At 36.7% G+C, this 19,921-nt stretch overlaps 1 protein-coding gene across 3 annotated transcripts in view; it reads left to right on the top strand.

Annotated features, from left to right (window-relative positions):
- tbc1d14 (TBC1 domain family, member 14) overlaps positions 1–19,921 on the top strand; it is a 53,288-nt gene that overhangs the window by 29,465 nt on the left and 3,902 nt on the right. For all 3 annotated transcript variants that reach the window (XM_023291531.3, XM_023291534.3, XM_023291535.3), the window contains 9 exons: positions 4,310–4,434; positions 7,089–7,171; positions 7,328–7,445; positions 10,280–10,386; positions 14,269–14,349; positions 14,439–14,527; positions 15,163–15,234; positions 18,751–18,879; positions 19,747–19,856. In XM_023291531.3, coding sequence (XP_023147299.2) covers positions 4,310–4,434; positions 7,089–7,171; positions 7,328–7,445; positions 10,280–10,386; positions 14,269–14,349; positions 14,439–14,527; positions 15,163–15,234; positions 18,751–18,879; positions 19,747–19,856 — 914 coding nt within the window. The remainder of the gene's footprint in view (positions 1–4,309; positions 4,435–7,088; positions 7,172–7,327; positions 7,446–10,279; positions 10,387–14,268; positions 14,350–14,438; positions 14,528–15,162; positions 15,235–18,750; positions 18,880–19,746; positions 19,857–19,921) is intronic.

Genomic DNA, 19,921 nt, shown 5'->3' with positions numbered 1-19,921 from the left:
AGTCAACACTGAGAGATTTCCTGGACTGACGAAGTTGTCACATGTTCATGGACATCTGTTCTGGACACTAATGTCAGCTGTAGATATAACATCGATGTAACGCCACCATATGAAGGTGAACCTGTCAACAAACAGTTGCTTATTTACTCATTGAGCGGTGCTGCATCAACATTCATTTGGAGTAATATTTCCAGCCTCTTTTCCCAAATCAGACTCCCATTTCTCTCTCTTTAAGCTTAATTTTCTCGCTAAATGTTCGTCGTTCACCAGCTAATTGCAAGCTGTGTTTGTCTGACGTTTGACGCCGGTGAAGAAGTGCTTAGTGGGTTTGTCAGAGCTTTTACGGTTGTGTCAGACAGCCATTTACGGAGTCTGTGAATAGCAGCCTGTTGCTGCTGCAAATGAAGGTGATGAGGCTGTGAAGCTGCAGGCTGTAAAACCAAAAGAATGAGCGGGAAGATGCTAAAAAGCCATAGATTTGGTGATAATTCTGTGTGGATTTCTCGTTACAAGAGGCTTCTTTTACATCACAGATGCATTTGATGTTAAAATAAAGCCAGTTGTTCGCAAATAAAGCAATGATTTAAAGTTTCACCAACAAAAATGTCAGCTTTTGTTTACTGATGCTGTTCTTGGCTCTTCTCGCATTGGTTTTAATTTCATGAAAGCCAACTGTAGTGTTTTTATATGAGAGACGGATGCAAAGCAGATAAAAGACAGGATACTGACACCAAACGAGAGGCAAAGCTACTGAAAGTACCGGTACTTACAAATAAGACAGCTGGCTCGCCCACTGTGGAGCTCTCCTCTCAGATCATCCTCAGTGGATTCCTTCCCATGAATCACCTCTGTTCTGCAGCAGCAGGGGAACACTTTTCCTGTAACACCTCTTCCTCTCCTCCTTCATCATTGCCCTTGTTTCTTCACGTCTCTGTGTCGGCTGCCCTCCCTCCATCCCCAAACCTCGAGAGATGTTTTTGACATTTCTCTGTCAAGGTTTTTCATCGTCTTTCTCTCCTTCTGCTGCCTCTAATACTTCACTTTAGTGCTCTGAAATGCTTGCACCTTTTTTCTGCCTTGACCTTTCTCTATTCTTTGCAGGATGGGAAATGTAAATAGTTGCGAATGCTGTTTTGTCTTTTCTCCTTTTTCAAAAAAAAATTTTAAGAGCTGCATTATCTGAGGCAATATATATCTTGCATACATTTTTATTAAAAGTTAAAAAAACTAATGTTTTTATGTTCATGATGATCATGTCTTTATAAATTTTATCATTATTTATTATGGAAACAATCTCTTATTAATAAAAAATGACTGGATATCACTAAAATGTCAACTAAATAACCATCCAAATTTAATAACAACCACCTTCTAATTAGCTAAACGATAATAAAATTAACTGATTCAAAAATTGTTTTGATTGTGTTCTTTTTGTTAAGTTGAGATAATCACGACATATTTCTTTTTTGGCAATATATTAAATTCTAAAGTGTGTGTCCGAAAAATCGCTTCCAACTAAGTTCCCCATTACAAAAACAGCTCTCAAGGAAGTGTGTTGATTCCAGATCACATGACCTGCTCCACATGATGTCATTTCCTCCTGAAGAAAAGACTGGCCAGACTCCAAGGCTTTCTGACTTATTTAATATAAAGTAGTGTGTGAGTCAAGTGTGGATTTATGGCATGTCAATTGGTTTACTACAATATGTTTATAAATAGCTTTCAATTTCAGTTTTACTCAATTGTATATATAATATTTAGAAGAATCTCTCTGTAAAAATGCCATGTGGCATTTAGTTATAGGCGGCCATGTTGATTTTAGCAAAAATAACAGCAAAAATGTCAACTATGTTACAAAAAGTCCTGCAATTATATATTAACCCATCTGCGTTCGTCACTTCATCCAGCAGCAGCTTTATAAAGGCTCCTAATCCACCTCTGCAGTCATTCACTCACTTGAATCTTAAGACGGAACAGAGTTGGCCTGTTTATGTTTGCTTTATTCGCTACTAGAAGAATGTACACATCACTTTGGAGTTGAGCTAGATTTCTACTATCTACTGCAAACCTGAGCTTTTAACTAATCCGACATTTACAGCTTTTTAATATAAAGTTTCAGCAATTATTAATTTGTCTTTTTTATTCTTAGTAACATCAACAACAGGACTTAAGGAATATTGTCAGTATCATGTTGGTTGGTTCTGTTTTTGACATTTTTATCCATCTAGCAAAGGACCGACTTTGTTAGGCGCGGTGTAAGTAACGGTAAATTATCGCTAGTGTCGCCTGGTAGCACTTTTACATTCTGCTCTCATCCTCGAACACAAATTCAATATAATTCAATTACCTTTATTCGCCCCCTAAGGCCAATGGAAACCAGGCTCTGTTACAACAGACGGCAACACACAAAGACAAATTAATACGACGCGCTTTATCACCAGCACACGCACACACCGCTATTGTAGGAATGGATTTTTCTGCCAGTGTTTTTGGTGTGTGCTGATCAATGTGAATGTGCCCGTGGCAGCGCAGTGTTAAGCTGATTGCTTGCAGACCTCGGCCTGCATTATTAACCAGCTCGGTGCTCACAGGAGGCCATTTTGGACACACGGTGGGACGCACTCGTGTTGCACTCGCCCTATTTACAGCAGCGTTCTCATTAACTCGATCAGTATATCATTGCAGGACTTTCTGTATCATAGTTGACATTTTTGCTGTTTTCAGGCTTACAATCAACGTATAATCAAACTCCACATGGCATTTTTAGAGAATGATTCTTCTAAAATATTGTAGACACAAAATGACTCGGTGAGACGCATCATTATCATATAAAGATACACAATGATGAGAGACACAAAATAACTACTAAAAGTTGCAAAATGACCACAAAACACCCGAAATTACCACAGACTGATAAGGGCCACAACAATGCACAAAATGACCAGAAAAAATGCACAAAATGACCAGAAAAAGACCTAAAATGCTCACAAAGCAGTCTGAAAATGACGAAAAAAGAAACAAAATGAGCACAAAGACACAAAACAACCACAAAAAGACACATGACTACTAAAATGCACAAAATGACAAAAATGACAAAATTACCATAGAAAAACACAAAATGACTCAGTGAGACAGATAATTATCATATAAAGACACAAAATGATGAGAAACACACAAAATAACTACAAAAAAATTGCAAAACGACCACAAAAGCGCCTAAAATTATCACAAACAGACTGAAAATGGCCACAAAAATGCATAATATGACCACAAAACGGACTGAAAATGACCAAAAACGAAACAAAATGAGTAGGTCGTGATTTAGAATTAACACACTTCCTGGAGAGGTGTTTTTGTAATGGGGAACTTAGTTGAAAGTGATTTCTTGGACACAGATACAATTTGTTATTTTCCATATAAAATTTGATATATTGCCAAAAAAGAAATATCTGTCATGATTATCTCAACTTAATATAAAGAACACAATGAAAACAATTTCTGAATCGGCTTATTTTATTATTGTTTAGCTGATTAGAAGGTGGTTGTTATTAAATTTGTACGGTTATTTAGTTGACATTTTACTGATATCAGTCATTTTTTTTCTTAACAACGGAGACACAAAATGACAAAAATGAGACACAAAGTGACAGAACAACTTTTGAATGAGCTCATTTTATTATTGTTTAGCTAATTAGAAGGTGGTTGTAATTAAATTCAGATGGTTATTTAGTTGAAATTTTAGTGATGTCCAGTCATTTTTTTATTAATAAGTGATTGTTTCCATAATAAATAGTGATGGAATTCGTATAGACAAGATCATCGTTATTTTACTTTTAGTATAAAAATGTATGCAGGATATATCCTATAGACTTCAAAAGTCCCTCATTGATATGTTGACCAAACTAGCTAGACAATCTACTGATCTTCTGAAGGTGTTCCTGAACTGTTTGTGCTCCTGAAATCAGCTGACGGTTGGACTTGTCTGACTGTCACATGGCTTCCCCTTTCTGTATGCCCAGAAACCACACATTCATTAGATAGCAGCTGACAAATTCTCAGAGGCCATAAGAGCATCGTCACAAGGTTGTCAAGATGGCTTCATGCACACACACAGTATAAGTCCTCTTTTTAATTCTCTTTTCTCTCCCCTCCATTAAATCCTACCAGTCTGTTGCAGTTACTTCCTCCGTCCATTCTTCGCTGTGCTCACGTCATCACCAGCAGCGATGTGAAGCTAAATGTAGCCTCAAAAGCAGGTTGGTTTCCCCTGTTAAACTTGTGTGTCTAAACCCTGCGTTTTCATTGCTAGGAATATGAAACAAAGAGTGGCAGAGCTGGACCTGGCAACCCGACATCTCCCAGGCAGAGTGTGAGGAAGAACCTGGACTTCGAGCCCCTCTCCACCACTGCACTGATTCTGGAGGACAGACCTGCGTACGTAAACAACACACACACACTATGAGATCTTTGTTTAGATCAGAGATGTCAAACTCGTCTTAGTTCAGGTTCCATATTCAGCCCAATTTAGTAAAATTACAGCATAATAACCTAGAAATGACCACAACTCCAAATATTTCCTTTGTTTTACTGCAAAAAAGTACATTCTGAAAATGTTCATATTTAAGGAATTATCTTTTTACAAAACATCATGAACAACCTGAAATTTCTGAAGAAAAATAAGTTCAATTTCAGCAACATTATGCCTCAGTTCATCATTTGCACATTACAACTTCCAGATCACAGTGTCTACAAAGGAACACAACATTTAGTCACAGCTATCTGGAACTGAATGATATAGTGTTTTACTTTATGATCAAAACGACAAAAGTCAGACAAAAAAAGACAAAACAACAAAAACAAGACAAAATAATACTAAAAATGAGAGTAACAACTCAAAACAAAAGAAAAGAGACAAAAAATTTGACAAAAAAGTTACAAAGTGACAAAAAAATGGACAAATGACAAAAACAAGACAAAAAAATTACACAAATGAGACCAAAAATGACAAAAGCGAGAAACAAAACACCAAAAAAGACAAACAACACAAGAGAGATAGAAAAACAGAAATGATACACAAAACAACAAATAAAGCAAGACAAAAAAATGACAAAAATAAGACAAAAACACAAAACGACAAAAACGAGAAACAAATAAAAACATGAGACAGACAACAAAAGACAAAAAACAAGACAAAATATTACAAAAATGAGACAAAATGACAACAGAACAATCTAGTATTTTACTTGATGGTCAAAACAACTTGTCATGGTCTAAAAATTATTTTAAATTTACAGTTTTACTAATTTACAATCTGCAGTTAATGTCTTTGCTGTAATTTTTACACTTTGATGGCCGGATTTGACCCTCTGGAGGGCCGGTTTTGGCCCGCGGGCCGCATGTTTGACACCCCTGGTTTAGATATATCCCACATTTTTCTATCTCCCTCTCTCGCTGCCTGTGGAGTTTACGTATCAGACAAAGAAGCCACATCTGTTGTCTTTCTGTCTCCATCTTCCTCCTTCCTCTGCCGGATCGTTAGACTCCATTCAGCTCTCACTGCGCCTCTGTTTGTAGCACAGATGGTAAAAGAGTTTCCTTTTTGAGCATTTTCTATTTTGTTAGCATGCTGACACACGCCGGGCTTCATCTCTCATTCAGTAACGCCACTTCGCTACGAAATCACCACTTGTGAATGAAAACAGCCAGATGTCCTCCGTGAACACCAGGAAGTTTATTCTAACACCATGACTAGCAAAACTGTATACTCAGCTGCTGCTGCCTCGCATGTCGACACTTTTCCCTCTTTACCGCCACCCTCTGCTTGCAGAAATAATGTAGAAAGGTGCAGATGTTGTGTTTCAAGTAAACGTGGTAGTGCAGCATGTATTTATCCTTTAAAGGGAAGTAAGAGTGGTTTATTTTGGTTTAACTGCCTTTGATAATCTACTGAAAAGCTGAATACTGAAAACTGCTATCAAATAAATTAGCAGAATGAAAATGTTGTGAAAAAGGCAAAGCAAATCCACTCCAGTTACACTTACTAGCTAATCCTGGAGCACATTTCATGGTTCAACAGTGGATTGAGTTGACACAGAACAGTGCTATTGTACATATTTATTATAGTACAGGGGTATTGTTCATATATAGTATAGTACAATACCCCTTAACAGTTTTCTACCAGCGTTCATGTCTTACATAATTTCCAGTCGCAGCCCTTTTTACCATCATATATTTTTATATTCATCATTGTCCTCCACTAAAGCAACCTGTTCGCTATCGGTTCATTTTGAGCGAAAAACGACTCAAATGATTGTTAAAAGCTCCTTTTTGTGTGACAAGTTTGGAGCAGAAAACCTGATTTAACAAAGAAAGTTGAAAACCGCCTTCATACCTGTTAACTTTGACTGAGGTTTTTGTCGAGCCGATTCACGAAAAGAAGCCCGACTATGTCAAACTATCTTCATAGTTCAGCCTCTGATCTAATAAATGCCCTGAACACTAGAAAAGCTGCTCTGGTTAAAGTAGAAGCATCCTGTGAAATTTAAAATCTCCTTATAATTTATTGATTAAAGGTCTGAGTTTGTATAGGTCAACAAATAATTTACCCACAATACACTCAATGGCTGTGATAAATTGCTGTCAACTCGAGTAATGTTAGATTTAGTCTGTTCTGCTCTGGTCCGTGTGTGTTTTTTCCACACGTGGGTTTTATCCGGTCCGTTTGTTTGCATCAATCTATTGCACATTTTAAGATGCTTTTAAAACACAACTTTAAAGGAACTCACCTATTGAGTTTGCGCACCAATCGGATGACAACCTCTCATTAATTTCGAACGAGCAGACTTCGAGAGAGACCCGCTGACTTACAATCAACCAGGCTCTTTTGAATGATTTGTAAAAGATAAAAAGGCTAATTTAATGCAAGTCGCTTGGAGCAGACTGCAGAGAGTTCACTCCAAAGCCACTAAATATAGGAAGGGTTGCCTTAATACACTACAGGATTGGACACCATGAATAATGCAAGATAAACTCAGAGAACGCATAGTTGCTAACCCAGTTTTCTTCATGTGCTTTTATGTGTGTTACAGTAATCTGCCTGCCAAGCCAGCTGAGGAGGCCCAGAAGCACCGACAGCAGTATGAAGAGATGGTGGCCCAGGCCAAGAAAAGAGGTGAACTCCTCCACATCTACCTGTGTTTGTCTTTCCTCTACCTTTCTGGAAAAGCTAGCATGCTACAGGACTTTTTCTGTCTCTTTTGAGCCTCTCTTCACTTTCAGTTTTCCTCTATTTTTGTATTTACCCACCACTTTTTTTTCTTTCCTGTAGAGTTGAAGGACGCTCAGAAGAGAAAGAAGCAACTGGAGGATCGATGCAAGCTTGAGGAGAGCATCGGAACGGCAGCACAGACCTGGAACCAAGAGATCTTACCCAACTGGAGTACGATGTGAGTACAAAGAAAGACTGTGTAGAATTAAAAGTCACTTCTTTCTTTTAACCCTCGTGTCGTCCTGCGAGTCAAAATTGACCCATTTTAAAGTTTGAAAATGTGGAAAAAAAAAAATATTTTTATAGTGAAACTTCTGATGTCCACATTTTCAACATTTTTGGAAAATCTTTGAACATTTTTTGGTGGAAAAAATGTTGTTAAAAATGTTTCTTAAGAACATTCACAAAAAAATCTTCCAAAATCCAGCGAAATTCGCTGGATTTTGGTTGATTTTTATCTGAATAATCTTAAAGAAAATATTAGAAGTTTTACAGATATATATGTAATCACTTTAGATATTTTTAGGATTTTTTTTTGAAGATTTTTACTCATTTTTTTGAAAATATTTACAAGAATTTTCTTGCCAAATTTGGGGGATTTTTTTTTAAAATAAAACTTTTAAGGGAAACTTTTAAGGAATTATTGAAATTTTCTTCCTGAAGGTTTTGTAAATTTTCAGAAATTTGTGGAATTTTTTGCTGAATTTTTGGATTTTTTTCAGACAAGGAAACAACATTTTTGGTGCTCGTAAATGAAGACAACAGGAGGATTAATTACACTTCAGTTCTTTGCACAGAGAAGAGATTTTTCAATACAAACACTTCTGAGGATTTTAAACAGTGCAGAAAGAACTTTTTTTTTTTTTTTAAATAAAAAGATGAAACAAGTGGCATTATCTTTTATTGGAAAGTTCTTTTGTTTTCTATTGTATTCTAAAGGCTGTGGAATAAGTTTAAAAGCAGCCAGGTTCCTTTGGGAAGCTCATAATATCCGATTAAATGCAGTCAAATGCCGTTTTTGCTCCGCTGTTTGTTCAGAAATCCAATGAAACGTGCATTGCAGCACTGGTTCTTATTACATTTATTTGTTGGACTGGCTTCCAGATCAGGTGAAAGTTCCACAGTGGTGTCTGAAACAAATATTGAACCAGTGCTGCTATTTTATATATACACAGTCCAGAGATAGAGAAACAGAGGACTCCAGTGTCAAAAGCATTAGCAGAAACATTTCTGTGCCAGATTTCTTATCAGTGTTTAACATAGGGGTGTCAAACATGTGGCCTGCAGGCCAAAAGCGGCCCTCCAGAGTGTGTAATCCGGCCCTCAAAGTGTAAAAATTACAGAGAAGACATTAGAAGACAGTTTATAAATTAGTAAAACTATAAATTTAAAATAATTTCTTGACCATGACAAGTTGTTTTGATCATAAAGTAAAATTACTGTATTGCTCTTTTGTCATTGTGTCTCATTTTTGTAATATTTTGTCTTGTTTTTGTTGTTTTTTTTTTGTTGTTTTGTTTTTTTCAGTTCCAGATACCTGCGACTAAATGTTGTGTTCCTTTGTAGATATTTATTTATAGGTTATTTATAGGTTATTATGCTGTGATTTTACTGTTTCAGCCCACTTGAGATCAATTTGGGCTGAATGTGGAACCTGAACTAAAATAAGTTTGACACCCCTGGTTTAACGTGTCCACATTTATGCTGGTGTATGTAAACTCCTGGCAAACACAGGAGACAGATGTCACCCTCATAGCATCGTGTAAAGTCACTGTAGGTCAATGATCAAGATTAAACCACCTGAAGGCCTGCGTAGGGGATTCTACTACACATAAAACTACACACCATTAGCACTTGGCCATTTATTGTCCATAATGTATTAGGAGTATGTAGTGAACCGCTGCTACAGACCGACAATAAAAACAGATCATGCAGACATGATGATTAATTAGCAAAACCTGCTTTACAAGCTTGACCGCCTCACATGTTCATACCAGTGTGGTCACCTGAATTAATATGATTATAAGTGCAAGTCATGCTAGTTATGCTTTATGCTGCAAAATATTGTGTAAGACCTTGGATTAGCATACCAACTTAATGCTCAAATGCTCAAATGTGGAAGTTTCAGTGTAGCTTTAGTAACTTTTTAATGCTTCAGAGTAGCTAAAAGATGCTTTTTTGTTGTTGTCTCCTATTAGATGTCCGTCTAATTCCATTGCATTTCCACAACAACACAAATGGAAGACACTATAGAGAGTGAAAACAGTAAAATATTGGGTAAATATAAACAAGAAATAAAAGTGGATGGATGGATGGATTGAAGCTCACACGTTACCTAAAAAAAGATAAGGAAATAATGTGCAAAAGAACGTGTAAAGTGCAAATTGTGCTGATTGAAGAAATAGGAATAAAGTGCCAAAAAATGCTGCTAAAATTGCTGATGTTTACAATAAAATCAAGTGAAAAAGTACAAAAAGGTGGAATGTGAAAATAGCACTAATAATAATAAGCATCTAAGGAGGTTTAGTTTTATTCTACTTGATGTAGAATCAGTGGCTGCTGCAGTGGAGGTGTTGACTGCCACCTAGTGGTCATGCTTGATCAGTGACAGTTGCCCTCCATGAAATGCAAACAGCAACTAGGGTAATGATTATTTTCACTGTTGATTAATCTGTTGATTGTTTTCTCAATCATTTGATTAGTTGTTTGGTCTATAAAGTGTCAGAAAACGCCCCCGAATGTGTTGTTCTGTTCACAACCCAAAGTTATTTAGTTTACTGTCACAGAGGCGTAAAGAAATGAGAAAAAAGTCATATTGCAGAGGAAGCAGAGGATTTTTGACTTTTTCTCTAAAAAAAATGACTCAGTTAATCCAGTTAATCGATGATCTAAGAGAGGTGGGGATTAATTTAACAGTTGACAACGAAACGATTAATCGCTGCAGCTTTAATGTCACCTTCTGATGTGCTTGAGTTTTTTCCTTATTGAGCTCATATGCCGCCCCTTCTGCAGGTGCACATCTCGACGAGTGAGGGACCTCTGGTGGCAGGGCATCCCCCCCAGTGTCAGGGGCAAAGTGTGGAGCCTGGCCGTGGGCAACGATCTCAACATCACACACGGTACACGGAAACGAATGTTCACATCAGCCAGTGTGAAGATCTGTTACTAAAGCTTCTTCTGTTAACATTACCGGCCCTATATGACCCCTATATATACAAACCAGTCCCTCCAGGATTTCACGGGCGTTTTGTGAGATTGTTGCGGCCGAAAACGCCTGAAGTCGTGGCAGCTTTTCTAAAAAGTTGCGATGTTTTAAGCATATTTGTGGCAATAAAATTGTGGGAGACAGTGACAGTTGCTAGAAATTTGCATTTTTTTCAGCTTTTAGAACATGTTTCAACGTTGTAATTGACAATATTTATTCCGAGATTAATTCTTTAAAGCTCCAACCCACATGCAACTGGACCAGCGTGCAACATGCAGTGCGTTTCCAACTGCATGGTAGGCGGTCGCTAACGAGCCACAACATTGTCCTCGTTTTAGGTCACTGACGGCTAGTTTAGATGTTTGAGGACAGTTTCTCGATGTGTGGGATCTCTGCACGCTGCATCGAATTTGCATAAAATAGAAGTCCAATCTACTTTATGCAAACGAGCTGCAGCCTGCTCCGGATAAACACACCGGATCGCAGCTCCAAATGCATCACATGTTGCATGCTGGTCCAGTTGCGGTGCGTCTCCAGCTGCAATCCCACGCATCACAAAGCTTTCCTCAAACATCTAAACTAGCCGTTAGTGAACTAAAACGAGGACAGATTCAGCTGCTGCACAGCTTATTTATCGCCTCCAATGCTTTCAGAAATACTTTTCCCTGAAGTGTTTTCAAAATAAAAGGGAAAGTTTACAGCTGAGCCGCTTTGTTTATCCGATGCATCTGCTGGACTGTCCAGCTGAAAGCTCGGTCACGTGACCATGTAGCGAGCCGCTGAAGCTCGAGAGCTGTCATGTGACCATGTTGTGGCCCGCTAGTGCCCGCCCACCGTGTGTGATTTTCAGATGCGGCACGTTTACATGCGGGAAAAACACATCTACTGAACATGTACCTTCAGACATGTCTGCATCTTCAATCCAAAAACGAGAAAATGAATTCGGTGATTTACGTGCATTACGTTTGCGCTGCTATGATTGGTGGAACTCACGGGAGGTTGGCCAAAATTGCGGGAAAGTTGCAGTGATTGGACAAAATTGCAAGGTCGCGCAGATTGGTTGAATTTGCATGAATTGGTGCGATCGCAAATTCCTGGAGGGACTAACTAACCTTACCCTAATCTGGATCTACCACATCTCAGCTTTACATTAGTAGTAGCTGTAAACAGGTGTGTGTGATAATAGGATGAGTAACACACACACACACACACACACACACACACACACACACACACACAGATGGGTGTAGCAGTTTTCCTCAGTGTTTGTAATTGAATAAGTGGCAGTGAGACCCATACAAGAGGAAGGAAGTGTGTGTCCATTAAGCAACGTCCAGTGATTCCCCCAGTACAAGAGCAGCATTTCAATGAGTTCTCTGAGCACGTGCACGCACGCAGACTCACACACACGTGCACGCACTCACACACACACACTGATGATTCATTATCCTCTCGCTAAAAGAGCACCAGCTTCAAATCGGAAGCACCCTCAGGGCTACTTTCAGATAAGCACTCGCTGGCCGACTGCTGAGCTGGACCGCTCTGCTTTGTGCTGCTCATTCTTTAAATGAGGCCACAGTCGTGTGCATGTGCAGCACACACACACACACACACACACACACACATATACAGCGTCATCATTCAGTCAGTGACATAATTCTTCCACTTTATGTGAAGCAGGTTTATTACTGCTTTGACTAGCATTCCTGCTAAGTTTGCTAATGCTCGTGGTATAAAATGACTACTGCTGGGACTAGCATTGCTGCTGTTGCATCTTCTTAGAGCTAATACTGCTGCTGGATGACTACTATTGGTGCTATATGGGTCAGTCCTGAGTTGGAGGACAATTTTATGCTCCATATTCATCAATAATAGGTAATAAACTGTTAAAGGCTTGATTGGCTCAGCTTATACATCAGTGGTAGCATTTATATTCCATGTTTTATTTGTTGTTTGCTAATCCTACTCTAATCACAGTATCAGGGTTGCTAATCCATGCTAATGTTAGCTTTTTCTCAGCAGTAGAAGCTAGATATTTAGCTAGCTGTTACTGCTGACCAAGAGGACAAACTGACTGATGGAAAAAAGTAAAAATAAGGAGTGCCATAATAAAAGATAAATCTGTATTTAAAAAAAGGAAATAAATGTGTAAATATAAATGGAAAAAATGGGGAAAAAAAGTTAAAAGCAAAAACACAATGTAGCTGCATATATCCATTTTTATTACATTTTTAAATTTTTAAAAATTTATTCCACTTTACATTTGCACATTTATTTCCTTATTTTTGACAGATTTATTTTTATTTATTCTTTGATTAATTTCTTTTTTTAACAGATACATTTTTTTATTATTTATTTATTCCTATTTTTATTTACACATTTATGTCTTCATTTTTTTTTAACAGATTTGTCTTTTTAATGACACTCCTGTCATTCTATGACGTAGCACGAGTGCCAAATTACAAAAATAAATCTGTAAAAGAATAAGCAAATCAAAGTGGAAATATAAAGACGGATAAATAAAATAAAAAATAAACAGTATTGCTGTATAAAGAAATATTGATCAAAATGAATCCATAAAAAGAAAAGGCTAATAAAAGTTGTAATATATAAAGACAAATAAATAAAATAATAAAAAAATAAGCAGAAATGTGCTTTTCCTTTGCTTTTAAAGCAGCATTGATTTTTTTAAAATTTTATTTATTCATCTTTATTATTTCCACTTTTACTTTATTATTCTTTTATAGATTTATTTTTGTAATTTGGCACTCTCACTACTCGGTAGATAATAGCTAATTTAGCATAAATTGTATAGTAATGGGCTAAAATAGGGGGTCGCCTCTAACTTTGTACCTTAAAGCTTCAAATTATGGAGTTCCAAAACATAAAGCATGATTGGACAGTCTTATTCTTCTTCACATTGCTGCGTTTAAAAAGTCTGTAATGTTGCCTTTAGGATATCTTTATTAACCCTCGTGTCGTCCTGCGGGTCAAAATTGACCCGTTTTAAAGTTTGAAAATGTGGGAAAAAAATATTTTCACAGTGAAACTTCTGATGTCCACATTTTCAACATTTTTGGGAAATTTTTGAACATTTTTTTGTTGGAAAAAAGAAATATTAAAAATGTTTCTTAAGAACATAAACATAAAAATCAACCAAAATCCAGTGAATTTCGCTGGATTTTGGTTGATTTTTATGTGAATGTTCTTAATAAAATATGAGATATAAGAAGTTTACTGATATATGTAATCATTTTAGATATTTTTAGGGTTTTTTTTTTGAAGATTTTTACTCATTTTTTGAAAATATTTACAAGTAGTTTCTTGCCAAATTTGGGGGATTTTTTAAAAAAAATAAAACTTTTAAGGGAAACTTTTAAGGAATTATTGGAATTTTCTTCCTGAAGGTTTTGCAAATTTTCATACATTTGTGGAATTTTTTGCTGAATTTTTGGAATTTTTTCAGACAGGGAAACAATATTTTTTTGTGCCCGTAAATGAAGACAACAGGAGGGTTAACATCAATGAAAGAAGCTCTTTTTGTGAGCCTCTTTCCTCAGTTAATAATAATGTGCTGGTAGCGGCCACCGATGCAGAGCTCATTATTTCCATCACTAGAGGGCAGCCACAGGTCGAAGCAGACATAAATATCTCCTGAAATGGAGCGAGACGGTTGCTTTAATCACCTTTAGTGTCACTGCCGCCGACTCCTTTCATCACCTCAAGTGGTTTCTGTCCAGTCATCATGTCCTCTCCCCTCTTTTTGTCTCATATTGACTCTGCTGTGTCCCTGCAGAGCTGTACAGCATCTGTCTGGCCCGAGCAAAAGAGAAGTGGAAGACCACAGCAGCACCCACCGCAGAGACTGAAACTGAAGGTGAGAGGTGGAATAGAAACTACTCGTTCTGTATGTATGTACTCACACATTTCTCTCTGTGTTTCTAAAGTGTTGCCATGTTTTTCCAGATGCAGGTTCTTCAGACAGGGAGTCCAGTCTGGAGCTGATCAAGCTGGACATCTCCAGAACCTTCCCCCAACTCTGTATCTTCCAGCAGGTCAGTGAGAGAAGCTCGAGGGACACTAACAAAACCGTGGGGGAATTATTCCTCTTTGTCTTTTTTTAAAAAATATATTAGTACCCTCTAGTGCAGGAGTGTCAAACTCATCTTAGTTCAGGGGTCACATTCAGCCCAATCTGATCTCAAGCAGGCCGGACCAGTAAAATCACAACAACAAATAAAGCAAAACACTAAATAACAAAAATAATACAGAAAACACAAGCGAGACAAAAAGGAAACACAAAACGACAAGAAACAACCGATAAAAGTCAGACATAAAAAGACAAAAAAACAAGACAAAATATTACAAAAATGAGACACAAAATGACATAAGAACAATAAACCTAGTAGAGTCTAGTATTTTCCTTTATGACCAAAAAAACTTGTCAAATTTACAGTCTGCCGTTAATATCTCCTCTGTAATTTTTACACTTTGAGGACCAGAAATTTACCCTCTGAAGTGCCGGTTTTGGCCCATGGGCCACATGTTTGACACCCCTGCTCTAGTGGCTTTGGTTATTAAGGGAGAGTAAAGGTAACACAGGAAGGCAGGAGAAACAGTGTGTGTCCGTGAGTGAACCTTTGGTCTGTTTTTGTTTTCTTTTTTTCATTGCTTCTTTGTTGATTGTCAGGGCGGGCCCTACCACGACGTGCTGCACAGCATTCTGGGAGCCTACACATGTTACCGGCCAGACGTCGGCTATGTGAGTCCCACGCCAGTCACAGAATTACAGCCCATTGTGACGCTACAGTGCAACTCTGCATGTTTCAGTACTGGTGACTAATGTGTGTGACTTAAACAGAGAATGTGAGGTTTAGAGTAGTAATTCCTGTCACCTCCTGCACTGCCTGTAGGTACCACGGTCCTATTATCACACCTGAACCTGTTTTATGGCTCTTATCCTGGTCGTTTTCTTCTGACTAGATCCTCGCTTGTGTTGTTTCTACTCTCAGATGTATGCCGCTATGGATAAAAGCGTCCGCTGCATGAAATTGTAGAATTTTCTGGCAGCAAAAGTGCTTTTATTTTGAAAAACTCCCATTGTAAAATGTGGTACGAGACAAAATGTAAATACAGGTTGGTATATTAACAATGTAAGACCCAAATATAGGGAAAAAAAAGCAAAAAAGTCAACAAAAAATTATGTATATATTAGGGCTGGACCCGAATATCCGAACATTTGGTCGTGACAGTGGTATCCGAATATTTATTTTGAGATCAAAATAAATGTTACAAGCCGAACTGAATATTCGGATATTCATCATTAATCAGGGCCGAATATCTGGAGCCCAAAAACTGCTTTTCGGGCCAAACCTAGTATATCTAGTGTCTCTCTCTCTCTCTCTCTCTCTCTCTCTCTCTCTCTCTCTCTCTCTCTCTCTCTCTCTCTCTCTCTCTCTCTCTCTCTCTCTCTCTCTCTCTCTCTCTCTCTCTCTCTCTCTCTCTCTCTCTCTCTCTCTCTCTCTCTATATATATATATATATATATATATAAAAAAAAAAATATATATATATATATAAATTAAAAAAAAAAAAAAAAAAAAAAAATATATATATATATATATATATATATATATATATATATATATATATATATATAAATATAAATATATATATATATATATATATATATATATATATATATATATATATATATATATATATATACTGACTCAAAGGCAGCTGTGGTTCCACGACACTTTTAGATGTTTTAGACCAGAATGATACCCTTAAAGTTAGATATTTATTTCACATTTATTCAAATATTTTGTAGATTTCACAAAATCATTTTCTGAATTACAAACCCTCATAGATGTTTGTAGTTTTACTTTAGCTCGTGTTGCATTCGTCTGTTACAGAACCTCTTTGTGTTTACTGCACCTTTAAGAACAGTGTGGTGTCGCCTCACATGGTGACACTTTAAAGAGAAACATGAGTAAACATATCTGCATATTACAGATGTGACAGTTCTTAGAAATATCAGGTCAACTTTGACATACTACTTGAATCTTACAAAGGTTAAAAATGGCACCGATGTCCCACGTAACGCCTCCGTAGCCACTTATGTGAGGTCTAATAAGGAAAGTGTGATTGCGGTCGGGATGGCTGACACCTTTAGGCGTTGGAGTTCCACTGAGTGGGAGGAAAGAAGGGAGGAGCTCAGTGGGTTCGTTTCTGAAAGGGAAAAATCTGCGTTTTCAGCACTTTTCATGATGCAATTCCGTCCCCAGGCTCCCCGTCGGTATGACAATAACTAAGTGAATAAACTTAAAATATACAAGGTGTCCCTAAAGTCTGGATACATAGTCAAAAATACATAGTTTCAAGAAATTAATTTTTAAAAGCATTTTATTCTATATATTAACTTTTTAATACATTGGATTGAATATAAATGTAATAATTAATCAAATATATATTTAATATAATAGCCATTTTTAATCTGTGGAGGCAAAATAATTATAGTTAATGAGATTTCCACACTTTAGGGACACCCTGTATTTAAAAAAAATAGAACATTGTGAACATTTTTTTTTGTCTTTGTAATTTCTTTGAAAAAAGTAAAAATACATCTATTACAGCTAAGGTGAAATATTTCAAACCTTTTTACTGTATTAACTTTAATGATTAAGTCTTTAATTTAAAAAAGTATATATTTAGCATATTTCCTAAGATTATTTTACAAAAACAACAGGATTTTCAATACAGAAATGTCCAACTTCTGAAAAATGTGTTCATTTCTAACGCTCAATACTTGTTTTGGGCTTCTCTACTTTGAATTCTATATTAATAAATTAAATACTATTCTGTTAAATATATTACTTTATGTTTAATTAATCTAGAATATATTTAATATAATAGCTATATTTAATCTGTTGAGGCAAAATAATTATAGACTTTAAGAACTTTTTTATTTTTAAAAAATACAACATTTTGAGTTTTTGGGGTTTTTTGTAATTTATTTCAAAAAAGTAAGCATTCATATTTTCTATACATTTATTATAGCTAAAATGGAATATTTCAACCCTTTTTACTGCATTACTTTTGATGATTAAGTCTTATAGCTCAAGAAAATCAGAAAAACAGCATCTCAAAATATAAATTTAGCATATATCCTAAGATTATTTAAAAAAAAACAACAAAATTGTCCAACTACTGAAAAATGTCTTCATTTCTACACTGAATACTTGTTTGGGGCTTTTTTACTTTAAATTTTATATAAATAAATTACATATAATTGTGTTAAATATTTTACTTTATGTTTAATTAGTCTAGAATATTTGTAGTTTCTTAAATAACCAATGGAAAATGCAAAACTTTTCCCACAATATTCTAATTTTCTGGGATGCTTTCTGAGAGCCTCAGTCTTCATTTGTACACATTTTTTGTCTGAATTATGAATTATTATGACACACAGAGCACCTAGCAGCACTTAGACAAAAATTTACAGCCTCTTTCTGCTGGGTCAAGCCATAATTTGCTTTTACTAATTGCTGTTTATTGGTTCTAAATGTTCTTTAGTGTGTCATTTTTCACTCTGTTTGCTGATTTTTTTTAAAAAATCCGACCTACTGAAAGGGGCGTAACGGGTGTCCACAGCTGCATGTGAGTTATTTATATAATTAGATCAGTGGCTCACAGTGGTGGTTTTGTTATATTATGGGATATTAGCATTTTAGCATCAACTGCAGTGCCCAGCGGTTAGAGAAGGTGTTTCTGCATCGCGTAGGTGTCACTTCTCAGTCGGCAAAACCTCAAAAATGTTTCCCATCTCTCCCCTTTTTGTCTTTCTTTAAAGGAAATCATCACATTTAACTGAGTTAATGCGTTAGTTATCACAGCAGGTAGCGTGAATCATCATTTTTCTAATCAAGCGGTGACATGAAACAAGTCGCTTGATGTTTTCAGCATCAAAGCGTGCTGTGAGGCTGAACTCTTGGTGCTTGTAGACGCTGTGGTTTGCTCTGCTGTCGGTACAGAGGTGGAAACGACTGCGACTTCCTGCGCTGACCCCAACCCATTAGCTGCTACACACAGCCTGTGCATTCACCGCCGCTTTGCAGGTTCTTTGCCTCCATCTTCGTCAGCATTTCATGTCTCCTACCAGCTCAAACATCCGCACAGATGAAGATATTCCACTCCTCCGCCTTTATGTTCAAACTCAAAAGTCAGGCCAACACTTTTTTACCCGTTTGTCGAGTTTATTTTGTGTGTTTTTACAGGTGCAGGGAATGTCGTTCATCGCGGCAGTGCTGATCCTGAACCTGGACACGGCCGACGCCTTCATAGCTTTTGCCAATCTGCTCAACAAGCCCTGTCAGATGGCCTTCTTCAGAGTCGACCACAGCCTTGTCAGTGCACAAAAACGCACACAAATCAAGCGCACAACACCCACCCGCTTCACACACAAGGCCTATAAATAGCTTCACTCGATACCGGCTCATATTGGTCACTCATATTGTGTTTGTGCTTTTATTTAGCCTCACTTGAATGTGTGTTTTAAATCTTACAAAACAGCATTGTAGACTATTAAGACAGGGGTTCCCACGCATCAAAGCTCTGATAACACACAACCACACAGCTGATAACATCTTAACGCGACAGTCGAGTGATCAAACATTCACTTAACCACAAAATCACACGACTTCCTAAAGATATCAGTATAGGACAAAAACAAGTTATAGAAATCACAGAAAAACACATAAAAATGTTCGATAAAGCACTCGGTCAGTACATTTTTAACAATTTTTAACATTAATCTCATATTTATTCATCTGTAAATGTACTTTTTTCACAATTATTCACCAGTTTTGTTCATCAAATGCCACAAAATCAAAATGTTTCAAAGCCCAAGCAGACGTCTTCACATTCAGGCTGAAGAATAAAGCAAATATTCACATTTAAGAGGACCCAGATTGTTTTTAAAAACATATTTTTTCCTTATAACTGATCAAAGATGGGTCCATTTTAATTATGTTAGTCGACAAATTGATATATGTACCAATGACTGCTGCTAGAAATGCTCATAAAATGGTGAAAAATTGTGATTTAGCTCAGATTTGAAAGTTAAAACTCAGTGTATTTTATGAATTTATGTGCCTCAAGCAGATCTTTTGATGTCTGTCATTCACTTCTAGAAAAGACTGAACTGAACAGATGTTACATGTGGTTTCTGTGTGCATGTTTGTCTAACAGACCACCTTCTCTCCTCTTTCCAGATGTTGACTTACTTTGCGGCGTTTGAAGTGTTCTTTGAAGAAAATCTACCAAAGCTCTTTGCACATTTCAAGACGAACAACTTGACTCCTGATATTTATTTAATCGACTGGTGAGTGTTTCTCAGTGTGGTTTCCTCTCATTTATTGGCCTTTTTTAAATTATAACGTCAGTGTC

The sequence above is a fragment of the Amphiprion ocellaris genome, chromosome 23, assembly GCF_022539595.1.
Source record: "Amphiprion ocellaris isolate individual 3 ecotype Okinawa chromosome 23, ASM2253959v1, whole genome shotgun sequence".
NCBI classification, from domain to species: domain Eukaryota; kingdom Metazoa; phylum Chordata; class Actinopteri; family Pomacentridae; genus Amphiprion; species Amphiprion ocellaris.
Note: the sequence above shows the minus strand (reverse complement) of the source record. Positions and strands in the feature narration are given on the sequence as shown.